Below are 17488 nucleotides of genomic sequence, written 5' to 3' on the forward strand. Positions count from 1 at the left end.
GCTTTACATCCTTCATTCTTTGCTCTCTGAAATCCCCAAATAGCATCTGAAGCTACTGCTGTTTTTCTATTTAAATAAAGACTAGAATAAAACTTACACATTATGCAGTAGGTGTAGTTAATAATAATGTGAGCATACCAGTGCACCTTCATCACTAATATCAACAACATAGCGTTTAATAGAGAGAAAAAAAAATTCCTTTTCTAGCAAAGGTCAGAAGTTAATAAAGATGGAAGTAGAGGAACTTCAAGTTTTGTTGTTTTTAGGGAACAGTCAGACAATCACCTGATAGAGTTCTCCTATTTTCTTTCTGGTACACTATGATATAACCCAACTGTCCATAGATTGGCATATATGGACCATACTGTCACACTGGATTTGAGAAAACAGGTAAAATGGTGGTACTGGCTTTCTTTTCCTTTGCTATTTTTGCTGTGAAGCCAAGGTACTATCAGAACAGGATAAAAAAACTTCATTTGTCAACAACATGTAAAAGTATAACAGTATGTAAAAACACATTTTCTGAGCTCTTGCTACATGACAGACAGGCTGCTTAGTGCTTCATGTGGATAATCTCATTTAATCCTCACAACACTACTGAGTTTGGTACTCCTTTTACAGATTAAATAAAATTAGACATAAAGACAGTGACACACTTAATAAGTGGTTCTGGACTCTGAAGCCCAGGCTGATTACCCAACAGTCAGCCTCCACATTTTTAAATATAATTAATTTATAATTAAGGACTATAATTAAGGACAGTCTATACTTACCAATACTATCTTCTGAGGAAATGATCTACAAAAGACGGTAGATACATAAAGTTATGCAGTTTCTCAATAAACTCACTTTCTTCTAACATGAAATGGCAGCAATATTGATGGGCCTCCCTAAGAGGTTTTATAATGTTCTCTCGTAATGAATGGCAAACTGCATTAGTGGAGCCAATCAATTACATTTCATTTCGTTTTGGCTCTCATACTTTTGCAACAGGTTCTTTACATTTGAGTAGTAGAACTGCAGGGATAACAAACTGTGACTAATTGAAGAATGATCATTGACTTCTGGTAATTTGTCTGATAAAGTTAAACAGAAACCCAATTCTGGCATTTACGAAAAAGTCAAATCTAAACAGATTAGAAGAAATCAAATAATATTGGTTTGGGAGGAAAGAATATTAAATCTAGGAGGAAAGTGTTTTTTAAAGATACTATTTTATTTTATAACATCCCCCAAAATGTATATTTCACAATATTATATATGTATTACATATATATATATACACACATAAAGCCTCAAAATATAAATTACAAGAATTATAACAGACATGCTGCATTCCATCTACTCAAATCTCACCCTTTGAGGCCCAGATTTTCTATACATTCTTTCCTGATTTTCTTACTCCAGAGTAATGACTTTTTCCTTGGAACTCCCACAGCATCTTATCTACAACCCTACTGTGACACATTTTACCTTGTGTTATAATTTTTAGTGTACATATATAATTATCTCCCCTATTAAATTATAAGATTATTGAAGAGATTACCATCTGATTTGTCTTTGCATTTCTCTCAAAATCTTTACCATTACCATTTAAGTGATCAATCAATATTTTTGATAGAAGAAAAACAGTACAGTTGCATCTTTTGACCTGGTGGTGGTAAAACTGTAATTATTCACCATATAGTATATTTAGGATTTATACTCTTTTTTCAAATTATATTTTGCAGTAAGAAAGGTTAAGAAGAAAAACTTAAGAAAATTAGGACATGGGATGTGGTTAATTTTATGTCAACTTGGCTAGGCCATGGTACCCAGTTTTTGGTCAAACACCAGCCTAGATGTTGCTGTGAAGGTATTTTTTAGATGTGAATACCATTTAAATCAGGAGAAAAGTATATCAGATTACTCTCCATAACGTGGGTGGGTCTCATCCAGTCAGTTGAAGACCTTAGGAGAAAAGATTGAGGTCCCCAAGGAAGGCAGGAATTCTATCTCCAGATGCCTTCTGACTCAGACTGCATCAACTCTACCCCAACTCCCACAGATTTCAGACTTGCCATACCCACAACCGTGTGAGCCAATTCCTTAAAATCAGTCTCTCTCTTTATGTACTTATGTATATACACACATCCTACTGATTGTTTCTCTGAGAACCTGAATACAACATGACTATATGCAGTAACTTCTGAAAATTTCTACGTATAATAAATCTCACATTAAAAAAGAAAGAGAAATAGTACATATTTGATAGCAACATATTTAACATTTATACATAGTCAAAATGTCCCTAGGATCAAAACAAATAATTACTTTAACATTTTTATTTAAGGGAAAGTCATGATAGCTAAGATCATGAAATTAATGCTTTGGAATTATTATTCCTAATACAAAAAAGCCAAAAACAAACAACAAAAAAAACCCAAACCCCACTAACACACACATACACTCTCTTTCAACAGGTAATTAATAAATAAATGATGACTAAGATCAACCTGAAATACCCCTCAGGTCCAATGGTTACTGAGAATGTGCCTACTCCTTCTCCCCAGTGATGCATTTCAGTTCTAACTGCATGATCAAACCAACAAATTGAGCTAGAGACAAAAAAAACCCAAAAAAACCCCCCCAAAAAACCTAGCTGACAAAATCAGAGGTTGCAAGAAAATGCTTTTCAAGTACAGGTAATGCAAGAAATGACAAGTGAAGTAAAGGAGAGGTTTCAAAGCTTGAAAGACAGTCATCAATACTGACAGATTACTGTAATTATGGCTGCCAGCATGATCGATTTGGGCAGCATATGACAATCAATATTGTCCTCATTTAGTGAACAACATTAGATTCACAGATACAGAAGATGTTCCTAGGATAAAATTTAAGCTGTACTTAATGATCATAAATAGCACAATTTATGCTGTGGAATCTTCGTGGGTACTTTTACTGGGCATAAAATAACTGACACAGCAGTACAATTATCCAAATATAATTGAGTTTATTACATATTCTTTTACTCCTTCATTTCTCTTATGAGGATTAAAATAGTAACTGGTGGTTTTCAAAGCCTACTTCTATCTCAGTTTTTGTTGTAATTTCTTTTGTTTTATTGATCTGTTTTAGAGCGCATGATTTTTTTTCCTTAATGGGAGCTTATCTGAATTTGTCAAAAATATACATTTAAAATTTTATTATATTTCTGAAATATGTATTTGTTATTTAAAATGAAAAGACATTTATATTTCAATATCTCAAAAACATCTAGTTGTAATTTATTGTATAAACTTTCATTTAAAAATCAAGTAATTGGGCTTCCCTTGTGGCACAGTGGTTAAGAATCCACCTGCCAATGCAGGGGACACGGGTTCAATCCCTGGTCTGGGACGATCCCACATGCTGCGGAGCAACTAAGCCCGTGCGCCACAACTACTGAGCCTGTGCTCTAGAGCCCACGAGACACAACCACTGAAGTCCGCGTGCCTAGAGCTCATAATCCGCAACAGGAGAGGCCACCACAATGAGAAGCCTGCGCACTGCAAGGAAGAGTAGCCCCTGCTCACTGTGACAATGTGCAGCAATGAAGACCAAAAATAAAAAAACAAAAAAAATTTTTAAAATGAATAAAATCTATCTTTAAAAAAAAAAATCAAGTTATCTATCAGTACCTATATGAAGTTATTTCCTCCAACATTTAGAATTAATATACACCTTTGTGAATCTTTGTGAAAGATGACTACATGTTCTTCAGATTAGCAAAGGCTGAGTATCTCTATTATATACTTAAATAGTATGGGAAAATAACTTGTATATAGCTTCTAAATTCAAGCTTCTAAGTCAAGAAAAATTTGTTTGATCTGTCTGATTTAATATTTTTACTCTGATAGTTCCAGAAGTGGTTTTCCTGATAGAAGTTGCTCACATCTGCTGTGTAAATAAAGTGTTCACGTTTACTGTTTTCATCTGAAATTACCTCTCTTCATCTTAGAATTTTCTCCAATGTGGTATCTATTAACATCTCAGCAAGATTAACTATTAAGAGCTTCATGAAACAGGCCTAAAAATCCAATCCAATCAATTAACCAACCAACCAAACATAAAAACCCAATTAGGCAATTTCTTGCTGTTGGGTAGAGTTGTTTCATATTGACTGTAATCTTTACACATAACAGAATTAATCACTGCACAAAATAACGTGCCTTATTTCATTTACTAGGTGCATCCAAATTCATTATCTCATTTATTCTTCACAACAATTCCAAGATGGGTATTAGCATCTTTTTTACAGATGAAGAAAGTTAGGTTTAGAGATTCTGGGACTTGACTAGGATCACAAGGCGGACCTCGGGTGGCATGGACATATATACACTACCAAATGTAAAATAGATAGCTAGTGTGAAGCAGCCACATGGCACAGGGAGATCAGCTCGGTGCTTTGTGACCACCTAGACGGGTGGGATAGGGAGGGTAGGAGGGAGACACAAGAGGGAGGAGATATGGGGATATATGTATATGTATAGCTGATTCACTTTGTTATAAAGCAAAAACTAACACACCATTGTAAAGCAATTGTACTCCAATAAAGATGTTAAAAAAAAATCAATGTTTCTAACTGCAAATCCAGCTATTATACCTCTAGTGTAACATGCAAATCTGAACTAGTCCTTAAGAGTATGAATTTAGGCGCAGGTAAAAGAAATTAAGCTATATCCTCACTTTTAATTGGTATACTTGAACTACTTGGTAAGGTGTGCATTTTACATGTTGCTTGTATATCAGGCCAGAAATAGTTTGTGTTAGTTCAATAAATTGAGTTCCTATTGACACAAGAGGCAAATAGAGTTTTGTATTACAATCTAATCTTGCTCTCATCACTTTCCCAGAAGATTTAAGGCATTCTTTCAACTGTGTTTTAAATGAAATGATGGAGAACACTAACCTCAGGATGAACATCAAGATCAGGGGAACTGTAAAGACGCATAGGTCAGAAAGAAGTCAATCTCAGTAGAGTTGACAATGCGGACAAAACTAGTTTACAGATAATAATCTGCATATTCCTTATAAGATTAGCTACCTTTCTAGAGATATTCAGGATATAATAAACTGAATCCTTACATTTCATGACAACGACCACGTCAAATCTGAGTTTTCAACTCGAAGTAAGTGAAGATGTAACCGCTACAAAAAAGAAATGCTATATAAATGACATTAAGCTTAAGCAATGTAACATGCTATGATCCACCTATAATTCCATTCCACAGTATCAGAATATGTGAGAAATTACATAGAAATCAGATTGCTTAAGTCAATTTTCATTACAAGAAGAAAACGTATGTGGTAGACTTATGATAAATCCATTTCATGTGGAATAGGACATAGGATATTTTAAAAAGCCTTCCCTGTAAAGCTTAACATCTACAGTTTATTATGTAAAAGAAAAATAATTGAAATGTTTTGAATAATGTAGAAAAAGTATATGGAAACACAAATCCATTTTAGAAAGGAATATCAGAAAACAATTTAAATTTTAAAACTGTGTGCATATTTCGCCCCAGGCAGTGTTCTAAGAATTTTACACATATTGACTCATTCAGTTCTCATAACACTACAGGCTAGATATTATTATCATTCTCATTTTATGGATAAGGAAATTGAGGCTCAGAGAGGTTAAATAACTTGCCCAAGGCTGCATAGCTGATGAACTGGTGACCAGCATTTGAGTCCAGGTAATCTGGCTCCAGAAGCCATGTTCTTAAACACTCCATGTCCTCTCATACTTCCATGACTCTGTTTATGTCATTCCTCTGCCTGGAATGCTCTTCTTAATCTCATCTACCTGATTAATTCATTCATCCTTCAAGATTGGTTCAATCCTTACATTTCTCAGAAGTGTTTCCTGATACCACCACTCCTTGCAGCTGACTGAGACGTATCTGAAGTATTGTTATAATAATTCCAGAACATCCTGTGCATAACTCTATTACAGCACAGATACTGAAAACAATATATTTCCTCAACTAGATTGAGTACTTTCCAATGACTGTTACGGTTATCTCTGCACATCCAGATTAGCAGAACGCCTAGTACATAATGGGGCTCTAATTAATTAACCAAAAGACAAGTACTGATTAAAAGCGTATAAAAGAAAATACATCATTCAAATATCATAACTGCTTAAACACTGGGGAGGAACTCCATCATCTATATATCAATAAACAAAAACTCAAAGGTCTTAACAACACATAAGAAGTAGTTACCTTGGAAAGTAGACATATATTAGAGTAGAAACCGTACTGTTAAAAAGGATACAAGTTTTGATATAATGGAATCAGCGATTTCAGAGCACGGCTTGCATTTATAGCGGTTGCTCGAACCATAATGGGTAGGACCTTTCCATTCACAATAGCACCATCAAAAAGTGGACCAAAGAAGGGAACCTGATTGAGAAATTAGAACATAATTTTATACTCGAACTGGAAAAAGGTTGTAAATAAGAAACAGTTTGCATACAAAAGTCTTTCTGCTTCCTGTTTAGTTCTTCCTTCAGTAGAAATGCTATTCAAATTCAGTTCTTTTCCATGATGGGTCATTCATACTAGGACAATAAACAAACAAAAAATGCCAGTGGTCTACAGGGTTTCCATTAAAAGAATTATATGCTTCATATAACTGACTAAATAATTTATACTACCTGCCAATTTTCAAATTTTTGTAGCCGCAATTGTATACAAAAGTCCAACACTTGGAAATAATTTACTTTTCCCCCATTGAGTAAACACAGGAAGGACACACATTCTTACAGGCAGCAAGTTAGTTTTTTATTATTTTCATGTGATGCCAGCTTTACTACCAAACCTAAAACACTTTTATTATAATTTTACTACAGAATCTAAAACACTATTTTTTATTTTATTATATGGTTTATTAGAAAAAAATCTGTCATTTTTATCAGATGACTGACAGTTTCAAAAGTATTCTGTTTGAATATGGCTGGTACAAATGGCAGCTGAAGGCAAAGACATGAGCTGTGGATAATACAGTAATTATTTTAGGCTTTGTAGCCACATATTGTCTCTGCTGTATATTCTTCTTCGATTTTTTAAAAGAGAAAAACCCATTAAAAATGTAACAAACATTCTTAGCTTGTGGGGTGTACAAAAACAACAGTAAATGGGAACTTCCACTCTGGCACTACCTAGCCTTCTTCCATTAGAATACAGTTTCTTTCTATTTTTCCTATTTTAGTGCCTTCTGAACTAGACTTAGACAATTCACATAGCTACCAGAGTCTGTGTCTCATCTCCCCCTCCATTTCCACGTTTTGATGCCTAGTCTAATTCTTCTGAAAGAGGGAAAGAAACTCACAAACCCATATAGAACTCAAAATATATTATTAAAACATAAGATAAGGAGTTCTTACCTCTGGTTTTTTCATTATCTGGATACTGAACATGTGATTTTTCATTGGGTATATTACAATAAGGACATCACCAAATTCGGTAGGAATAATTCCTCTCCTGTAGTCTCTAGTATGCTCTGACCAAACGATGTGTACTTCATCATTTCCTAAATGTCTCAACTGGAAAACCAAGAAAATAGTTCATAGTGCTCGAGAAAAGCCCTGTGAATACAGTCATACAGCTACTGACAACATACTATAAAAAGATTAAAGGGTAAAGAAGTTTTAAAAATATTTTTAAAACTTCATTTGATCATTTTTCATAACATGCGAAACACAAGCACTCAAAAGACATTAGGAGACACTGCAGAAGACCAGATAATTTTCAACTGTCTATATAGTCAATGGCAAACAGAGAAATTAGATAAAAAAGATTCGCATACAGACCAAACACTCTTCTTAACCAGCAACTGCACCAATTTTCCACTACCAAACCTTTTAAAAATTGTTTAAAAGAGTGTTTTAAAAAGTGATGGATTTAAGACTGTTCTTTTTTTCTGACCGCTCTCTGGAAGTGTTAATGAGAAGTGAAAGGGTCTAAAGGAGGCAACAGAAAGAGAAGGAAAAGAAGTAAATCATAAATATCTACTGAGTAAGAGAAAGTTGATTACATTTGCTTTAACAAATTTATTTCCAGCTTTTCTTTGACTATGAAACTTCGCCTACGAAATTCTTTCAAGTAGACTTTGTGAGATTTGTTAGACTCTCTAAAGATCTTATTTAAATATTTATAGTGCTTACGAAGGTGTTTTTGGCATTTAGAGAGTTAACATTATGATGATTAATATTATAAAAAGCAAAGCATACAAAAGTTGGATTTCTATTAAGTTATTAGAAAAATTAACTTAATATCCATCAGTATTGAGTTTTCTTCATGTAGATTACTGTTTAAACATGTATTTTAATATATCAATACAATTTGGTTATCTTAGTACATTTATTGATTCTGCCACTGCAAACATTTGAGCCCATTTTTGGTGCATATCTCACATGGGCTTTTCTATTACTTTCAGATAACCTGACATATTGTAGGCAGAAAAGTGTGGAAGAGAAAATTAGGATAAGTGTCGCCAATATTCTTAGTAGGGGCTAACACATAGGCAATTTCTGTTTTTGAAATATTGGATTTATTTTGGCTTAATGACCACAAGGCAGGAAAACAATTAAATGTGTGATTTAAACAAACAAAGGAATTAACCTTCCAATTAATGAAAGGTTTTCTTCTGTCACCCTTTAACCCTGGAGTTCTTAATCTGGGTTCAAGGGATCTATGAATTTTTGCAAATTTTATTTGTGTATTTTTCTGAGAAGAAAGTCTATCATATAGGACTATATATTACAAAAAAAGCCTAGAACCAGTGTTCTAATGGCTCTTAAAAGTCCCCAACACCAATCTATCTAGAAAAGCCTAGGCATTATGAATGTCATTAAGTATTTGAAAACACGAGGTAAATCCCTGAACTTTAAAATTTATATTCCTAAGTAAGAAATGCCCCCTCTTCTTTGACAGATTATAAGATAGTGGCAGCTATTACTCTAAAGACAGTGCCCAGCTAAGTCTATAGACCAGAATCTATTATTTTAGAAATATAAAGATTTTTATTTTCTTTTAAGGAGGACTTTTTTTAGGTCTAAGTGGATTAAATAATTCTTTTTGGAAACCATAAATGTGCTTATTGCTCTAAATACATGATGATAGACCTCAAACATCAAAACAATGTTTATTTTAAGTTTTAATTATCATTATTTACAACACACACACACACCCTGAATGACATAAATGCAAGACTTGGGCTTTGTGACATTTTTAAAAACCAAAAAAGATTACACAACTCAGAAAAGCCATGGCTCTATAATTTCATTTTTTAATCAAAATACTTTAAAAATATCCTTCCTATACAGCCATCCCCGTGTGTCAGCTTCCCTAATAGGTTTATGTTAACTGAATACAAAAGAAATGTGAAATAAATTTAACCAGGAGGGATGATCCAATCTAATTTTGATACATTAATGTCATATGCTGTACATGTTACAACAGCAGCCAGATCTAATACTAAGCTCCAGGCTATACTGAGATTTCCAAATGGCAGATTGTTCTAAGTGATATCAAGTATAATTGAAGTAATAAACGATAGTAAAAGCTGAGCACACTGTCAGGAAGAATTTAAGTATTTACTTTTTAAAATTAAATGAGTTAGGTTAGGAAAGACAAGACAACTGAAATAATGCAGGTCTCAATTTACAGAAAATTCCTTTTATTTATCTGCTACATTAACCCTTGAACTCTTGCCAAACCTATCTATAATTTCTAGTGCCCACTTATCTAAAGAAATGAGAGAAAAGGGCAACTGTAGTTTTATTTTATAATGAAAGCTTGTCTTCAAATATCTACCACAGAGTATTAAAAGTCTCTTATGGAAGTTTAACAGAAAAGAGTAATATATTTTTTCCAGGATGTTGTAATGCAGATATTTGTGGCATAGAACCATGCATATAAACAAAGTCATTTAAAACATGTTCAATCATTTTAAGGAAAAAGCTTCAAGAACATCCCTTATCATTTTTATCCAAATGCTAAAAAAGCAACTATTTTATGCTGTTACGTTGAGGCATGTTTTTATATCTTTATGTCTTTAAACCCTGCTATAAAATAATTAAACAAATTGAGAAATTGCTAATCATTGCCATGTATCTTAGAATTTTTGAAGACTACTGAAAATATGAATTTTGAGTGGTTAACAGTTAATAGAAACTTCAGAAGTGTGTTTGACATTTGACATAAATACTTTATATAGTATTTGATGTTTTAAATTATTTTATCTATTCCTTATATTTTACAGACTTAAAGGGTTGTGTCTTATGTGTACTCAGCAGGGTTTTTCCATACTCTGAAAACTCTCAAAGGAGTTCCTACCTGCATGTTTTTGTACCCAGATGCGAATCACTTCTGAAATAGAGTATAAGAATTCTGTACATGGGATAGGTCTGTTAAAATGACTGGCAACGAAAGTACTCTTCCAAATTCACTTTGACTGCTGTTGAAGTCATTTTGGAATTCAAGGTATATAACATAAGCTGCAGATTATCATTATCAATTTATGAAGATAAAATAGTTTAATGAAATTCAACACATATAAAATTGAAGTCCTCAGTACATTATAGAATATTAGCACTGGAAGAGACATTAAAGCTCTAATTTCCCACACAATACAGGAACTCCCAGTGCAATATCCCTGACAAGTAATCCTGCCTCTGCTTGAATATTTCTAGGGTTGGGAAGTTTACAGATTCACAAATTAGCCCATTCATTTTAAAAGAGCTACAATCGTTAGAACCTACTTTACAGTAAGCCAAAATCTGCCTTCCCAAAGCTAGTTCTTCCAAAATAAGACTTATACCAAACAAACCCAATCTATATTTCACATATTATCTTTTCAAATATTTGAAGATTGGTCAAATATATAACTCAACTTTTCTTTTCTAGGTTAAAAGTGTTCCTCTTTTTATACTTTACAAACTTATTCATCCTGGATTATAATAATCCTGGATTATTACCTCAGTTTATTGATGTTTCTATTAAATTGTGGTGTCTGAAATAGAATATAATATCAATATATGCTATAATACAACCAGCCCACAGTGGGACTACTTCCTTTGTTCTGTTCACTCAATTATTTTCTGCATTTTTACAACACTGGCTCAAATGGAAGCTGTAGTCAATTCAAACCCTTAAGACTTTTTCTTACGAAGTTCTTTTCAGCGGGTACAACAGACTACTAGAACTAGAGAGGATTTCTAGTATGTATCCTTAATAAACTTTAACTTACCAGGTTCCGATTATCTTAAAGCCTATCAAGGCCTTTTGTTAGCATGATTCTTCTATTCAGTATGTTGGCTCTGCCTTTTCCAGATTTGGGTTATCCTTAAATTCAAATTCTTGTGTCTTTATTTAGATTTTGGATAAAAATGTCAAATGGGACAGGTTTGTGTAAGAGTCATTACAGATGTCCTTCCTGGTTAAATGAATATCCAACATTTATTAAATACTTACTATTTCTGAGTGCTTTGTGATAATTTATTTAATTTTCAAAACAATGCTACAAGATAAGTATAATTATTATTGACCTTATTTTTACAGGTGAGGAATTGAAGCTTTGTAACTTGCCTAAGGTCACATAACTAATAAGTGGCAGAGCCAAGATTGAAACCCAAGCAGGCTAGTTTCAGAAACCATACTTTAACCACCTCCCTCTATTGCCTCTCATTATATAATTAATTTCTCTAGATATAATTACAGAACCAGTCACGAACATACTTATTGAACTATTATTAAGACCACATTTCTTCAACTTGTCCACAACAAACGACTTAGTTAAATGCTTTATACTGTCTATGGCCTTCCCTGATGTAGTAATCCTATTAAAACAAATTAAGTTACTTTGATGTGATTTGTTATGGTGAACTCATGGTAGCTCCTAGTGATCACTACTTCATTACCTAAGTGCTCACAAACCATCTGTTTAATAATCCTATTTTGCCAGGCACTGACATGGAGCTCATGAATGTTAGTAATTTTTGTGGTTGGTGGCCTGTTCCATGTCCTTTTATGAAAATCAGATGTTTGCCTATCTATGGCAGTGTTCTTATTTTCCATAATTATCAGTAGAGATTCCAGAGTCAATTCTAGATTTCCTCAGTGAAATATCATTCATTTGGAGTTAGAGACTAGACTTCATGTAATATAACTATATCATCTGTTTTACAAAATCAACTTACCCCCTTGACGTCCTCACTTCTGTTAAAAACACCTAAAAACTTAATTATAATTACTCAGAGTCAAAACCTGAAAGTCTTCAATTTCTGATTTCCTTACAGTATCTCTAACAAGCTCTTCATTAAAAAAAAAAAAAAGTATTATGTTCTGTTTTTGTACTTTCCTTCCTATTTCCTCAACTGTTGCTCTAGATCAGATGCTAGTCATCCTACACAGCTGGACTAGTTCATGAGTTCTTAAAAGGCCTTCTCTCCTCCTTCCCTCTCTCCTTCCTATCTACCTCTTTCAAACAGCAAATATTGAGAGCTGACTAAACGCACTGCACAAGCTATTAAAGATACAACGGTGAGGAAAAACAGACATATTTTCTGCTCTCACATAGCTTTAAGTCCAGTGGAGAGAGAGTAAAATAAACTAAGCAATTAATGAATAATTAACAGTAGAGATTATGCTCTAAACATACCTCTCTGAATGCAAATAACAAAGACAACTGATCTATAATGGCACTTGAAGAATGCATAGAAGTTAGTTAGGTTAGGCAGTTACTTCACGAGACAGTGGTATACATGTAGAAATTGAAACTGAGTTGATACTCACTGCCCCAAGTCCTCATTCTTTGCCCCTCACCTTCCAGACACTCACATAGCAAAACATAAACTATCATATACTCCTCAGTCATGTGAAAAAACATACTCTCATACATTTTCACAATTCACTTGCTGTCTGGATCATTCATTCTTAGTAATTAGGAAAAGCTTCTTGAAGTAATAGGCACGGCATCTAGTACACAATACTTTAGCAGAGTGGGCACTCAATAAATATGCTATTAAAAAGATAATGTCACAGTACTTACTTAGCAAATTGTTTTCTATCATTACATAGTGCACAGCATAAAAATACAATTATCTGCAATTATGGCTTTATTTAAATATGCCACTTTGATGGTGACACGTGCTATACAAATATAAAATAGGGTAATGTGATAGTGTTACTGGATAGAGAGGGCTTCTTTAGCTAGGATGGTCTGGAAAGGTCTCTCTGAGGAACTGTCATGTGAGTCTGAGAATAGAACAATGAGGATGAAAAAGTCTGATAATGTGACGAAAGAACATTTCAAATGGAAAAAAAAGGTAAGTGCACAGCCCCTGAGATGGGAATGAGCTTGACATGATGGCAGGTTAGAATGACAGCCAGTGAGGCCAGATTGTGGTAAGTGAAAAGGAAAGTGACAGAAGATGAGATCAGAGAGGTAGGCAGGCAAGTGGCCAAATCCTGTAGGGCACTGAAGGCCATAGTAAGGAATTAGAATTTTATTCTGTATGCAATGAGAAGCCACTGCTATACCATCCAAATTAAACCATTCACAGTGCTGAGATAAATCTGCTCTGAACCATTTATACTTCCTTGTTTATCTTCATTTCTTGTCATCAGGAGTATATTTATAGAAATCGGGGTTAAAGGCAGAGTCTATTATATTAAAACAGAATTATTTTATGTAATGTGGCTAGATTTAGGAGTAAAACCATGTGTATAATTCCATAGCATTTATTAACTATTACATTAACTACACTTCTACTAAAACAATGAAAACATTTTTGTTATTATTCCTTAAGTTTGTTTTTCAATTCCTTTTCCAGACTATATTAGCATATAGTTCTTTGGAAAGTAAAGTATATTTTAATTGTATTTCTAGATAAAATAAAGAAAAATGGATTTAAATTTATAATCAGACTAAGCAGTTCGACAGAGCTCATTTATTTGCGAAACTATTGTAACCAAATTTCAAAACAAAAAACGAACTGCTGTCCAGTACACTAACAATATTTCAGAGGGAACTGACTTCTTTCCCCTCTTTTAGGGGGTCCAGGAAATGAAAGATAGGCTAGAGAGTCCAACTAAAAGTAGGTTACAATTATCTCAACTTGATCTTCATCAAACTCCTAAAAGGATGATTCAGCTACCTATGAAGCAGAGTATCAGCAAGTGGCTACAACAAGGAGACAGAGGAAATGAGACAAGCTCCTGTGAACACTTTATACCAATGCTTGCAGCACTTTTGATTTTTAGGGGTGAATAAACTCAGTTAAGTGGAAATTATTTTTAACCATTTTCTGTCAATCTTCCTCAGGTAGAGAGAATTTATAGAACAGATGGCTTGGACTGGAGTTATATCAGGATTTTTAATATGGTGGCGTAGTATTTCTAAGAGAGACTACTTTGTTAGACTGAAAGTTTGGTTAATTTGTTAAAAAAAAAGTATAGTCTATGTTGTAAAAATTCTGTCGCTACCATTTTGATCCTTGAAAAAGCCTTTCTTCACAAGAAATAAAATGCTAACACTTAAAGAGGTTCAAAGATATTTACCTCTCATTCTGAGAAAATAAAATGCTTAAAAATAATTTACAAAATCACATGATATTTTAAACATAAAGTGAAAACTAAAATTAGTTTCTATAAAACAGATATAAATGATTTTCTCCTATCAAGTTTAAAACAAAGAACCAGAGTCATACATAATTCTACCTTGCCAGAGGCACGGCTATTTCTTTAAACTGACTGTTGACTATCTAATTTAATTAGAGGTATTAAACTCCACGCTGAGGTCAACAAGCCTTACTTCCTTCAATATTACACTTCAACCAGTGCTCATTAATGTGTCTACTGAATGGATTAACACACCTAAAGATATATGTACAAAGGAAAGGGGGACAACCTAATGATATCCAATTGTTCATTTGTAACAGGACACATGTTCTAGGCCTCAACTTATTACCACTAATGTGGAATTTATTAAATTCAGGAGAAAAAATACCAATACAGAAAGTGATTTTTTTATTAAGGAAAACTGGTATAAGACAACTGGTTTCTATGATTAAGTTTAAGGATTTAACCTTTTATTGAAAAGAAATTGATACTGTAATAGAGATAAAATATAAGACTGTTACTTAGGAAAATCTTACATACTAGGACTCTGAAGAGCAGTAAGGGCAAGAATCACAGAGAATAGGGAAAAGGAAAACTCAGTATATAGAGAAATAAATGTTACTTTTTAAAAATTTCTATGAAAAGAAGGTTTAGAATAATTTATACTGAATTATGAGACTGGGTAAATTTTTCCTTTCTACTGAATTAAGTGAAATATTGCTTCAATTTAGCCCCAACCTTGATAAGAGTAGATTTTACTTAAAGTTACTTAAATTACTACTTGAGAAAATAAGAGAACTATACCTTCCAAAATGATACCACTTTATTACATATTGTTTACAATTTTGACAGGTTTTGTTTTTATCTGGTAGGTATTATACATGTGAAAGAAGTTATGTTTTGAAATTTTCTCACTATAACAAACAAATAAACCCTTTAAATTGCTCTATTTAAGTAAAAAAAAGCCTATCTAGCCAAGATAATTTTCTTCAATAAAACAGGTATAGTTACTTTGACAACTAATATAATAGCATGCTTGCATTATAAATTTTTAAAAAATTATAAACATATGCTTGCATTTTAAAAAGTTACATTATTTCTGGCATCTCAATACTAAACAATTGGAATACTATGCCATGTAATTGCCTGCAGTCCTTCTCTAATAATTTGAAAAAAAACCAAAAAACTAAATAATTGGAAAAAAATACTTGTACTATTCCACTTGGTAAATTGCTAAACAATTTTACATTTAGAATTAATTAGCTTAGAGGGGGGAAAAAAAACCCACAAAATTTTCTTCTAGGGTGTTATGTCAGCAAAATGGTGGACCAAGCAAGCTCTTGTTTCTCCACAGAGACATTGAAAAAACATGATTATATACAGAAAACCCTGATTCCACAACAAAACCTGTTAGAACTAATACATGAATTCAGCAAAGTTGCACAATACAAAATTAACACACAAAAATCAGCTGCATTTTTAACAATGAACAATTCAAAAAGGAAATTATAAAAACAATTCCATTTATAATTGCATCAGAAAGAATAAAATTCTAAGGCATAAATTTAACTAAGGAGGAGAAAGGCATGTATGTTGAAAACTACAAAATATTGCTGAAAGAAATGAAAGACTACATAAATAAATGGAAAGATATCCCATGTTCATGGATTGGAAGGTTTAATATTATTAAAATGACAAAACTACTTAAAGTGATCCAAAGAGTCAATGCAATCCTATCAAAATCCCAACACGGTTTTTCATAGAAATAGAAAAACCCATCTTAAAATTCATATGGAATCTCAAGAGACTCTGAATAGTAAAAGCAATCTTGAAAAAGAAGAATGAAGTTGTAGAACTCACATTACTTAATTTCAAAACTTACTACAAAGCTACAGTAATTAAAGCATTTAATTAAAGCAAAAGGACATTCAGACCAATGGAATAGAACAGGGAGCCCAGAAATAAAGCTTTGCATAGATGACCAATTGATTTTTGACAAGGATGCCAAGATCATTCAATAAAGGAATGTGTAGTCTTTTAAACAAATGGTGGTGGGACAAATGGATAGCCACGTGCAAAAGAATGAAGTCAGACTTTTATCTCATACTATACACAAAGAATAACTAAAAATGGATCCAAAACCTAAATGTAAAAGCTAAAACTATAATACTCTTAGACGAAAACATACGGGAAAATATTCACAACATTGGATTTAGCAATGATTTCTTGAACTGATACCAGAAGCAGAAGCAACAAAAGAAAACATAGATAAATTGAGCTCCATCAAAATAAAAACTTCTGTGCCTCAAAGGACACTATCAAGAGAGTGAAAAGACAACCCCAAAAATGGGAGAAAAATATTTGCTAGTCATATATCTGATAAGAGATTAACATCTAGAATATATAAAGAACTCCAACAACACAACAAGAAAATTACAAACAACCTAATTTAAAAAAATGGGTAAAAGAGCTGAACAGACATTTCTCCAAAGAAGATATACAAATGGCCAATAAGCACATGAAAAGATGCACATCATTAGTCATTAGGGAAATGCAAGTCAAAACCACAAAGCATAATACTTTGTGCCTATTAGGATAGCTAATAACAAGTGTTGGCAAGGATGTGGAAAAACTGGAACTCGTGCATTGCTGGGAGAAATGTCAAATGGCACAGTCACTGTGGAAAACAGTTTGACAGTTCCTTTAGAAAGCTCAACATATAATTTCCATATTACCCAGCAATTCAACTCATAGGTCTATACCTAAAAGAACTGAAGACAGGGATTCAAACAAATACCTGCAGGACAATGTTCATTGCAGCATTATTCACAACAGCTAAA

General features: G+C 33.1%; 1 protein-coding gene across 6 annotated transcripts in view; it reads right to left on the bottom strand.

Moving 5' to 3' along the window:
- Positions 1–17488, bottom strand: part of RALGAPA1 (Ral GTPase activating protein catalytic subunit alpha 1) — a 226179-nt gene that overhangs the window by 20441 nt on the left and 188250 nt on the right. For all 6 annotated transcript variants that reach the window (XR_009500898.1, XM_059914119.1, XM_059914115.1 and 3 more), the window contains 2 exons: positions 7412–7570; positions 6301–6428 (listed from right to left, as the gene is read on the bottom strand). Coding sequence is in view for 5 of the 6 variants with exons in the window: in XM_059914119.1 (XP_059770102.1) it covers positions 6301–6428; positions 7412–7570 (287 nt within the window). In the remaining variant the exon portion in view is untranslated. The remainder of the gene's footprint in view (positions 1–6300; positions 6429–7411; positions 7571–17488) is intronic.

Source organism: Balaenoptera ricei, chromosome 2 (genome assembly GCF_028023285.1).
Source record: "Balaenoptera ricei isolate mBalRic1 chromosome 2, mBalRic1.hap2, whole genome shotgun sequence".
Taxonomy (NCBI): domain Eukaryota; kingdom Metazoa; phylum Chordata; class Mammalia; order Artiodactyla; family Balaenopteridae; genus Balaenoptera; species Balaenoptera ricei.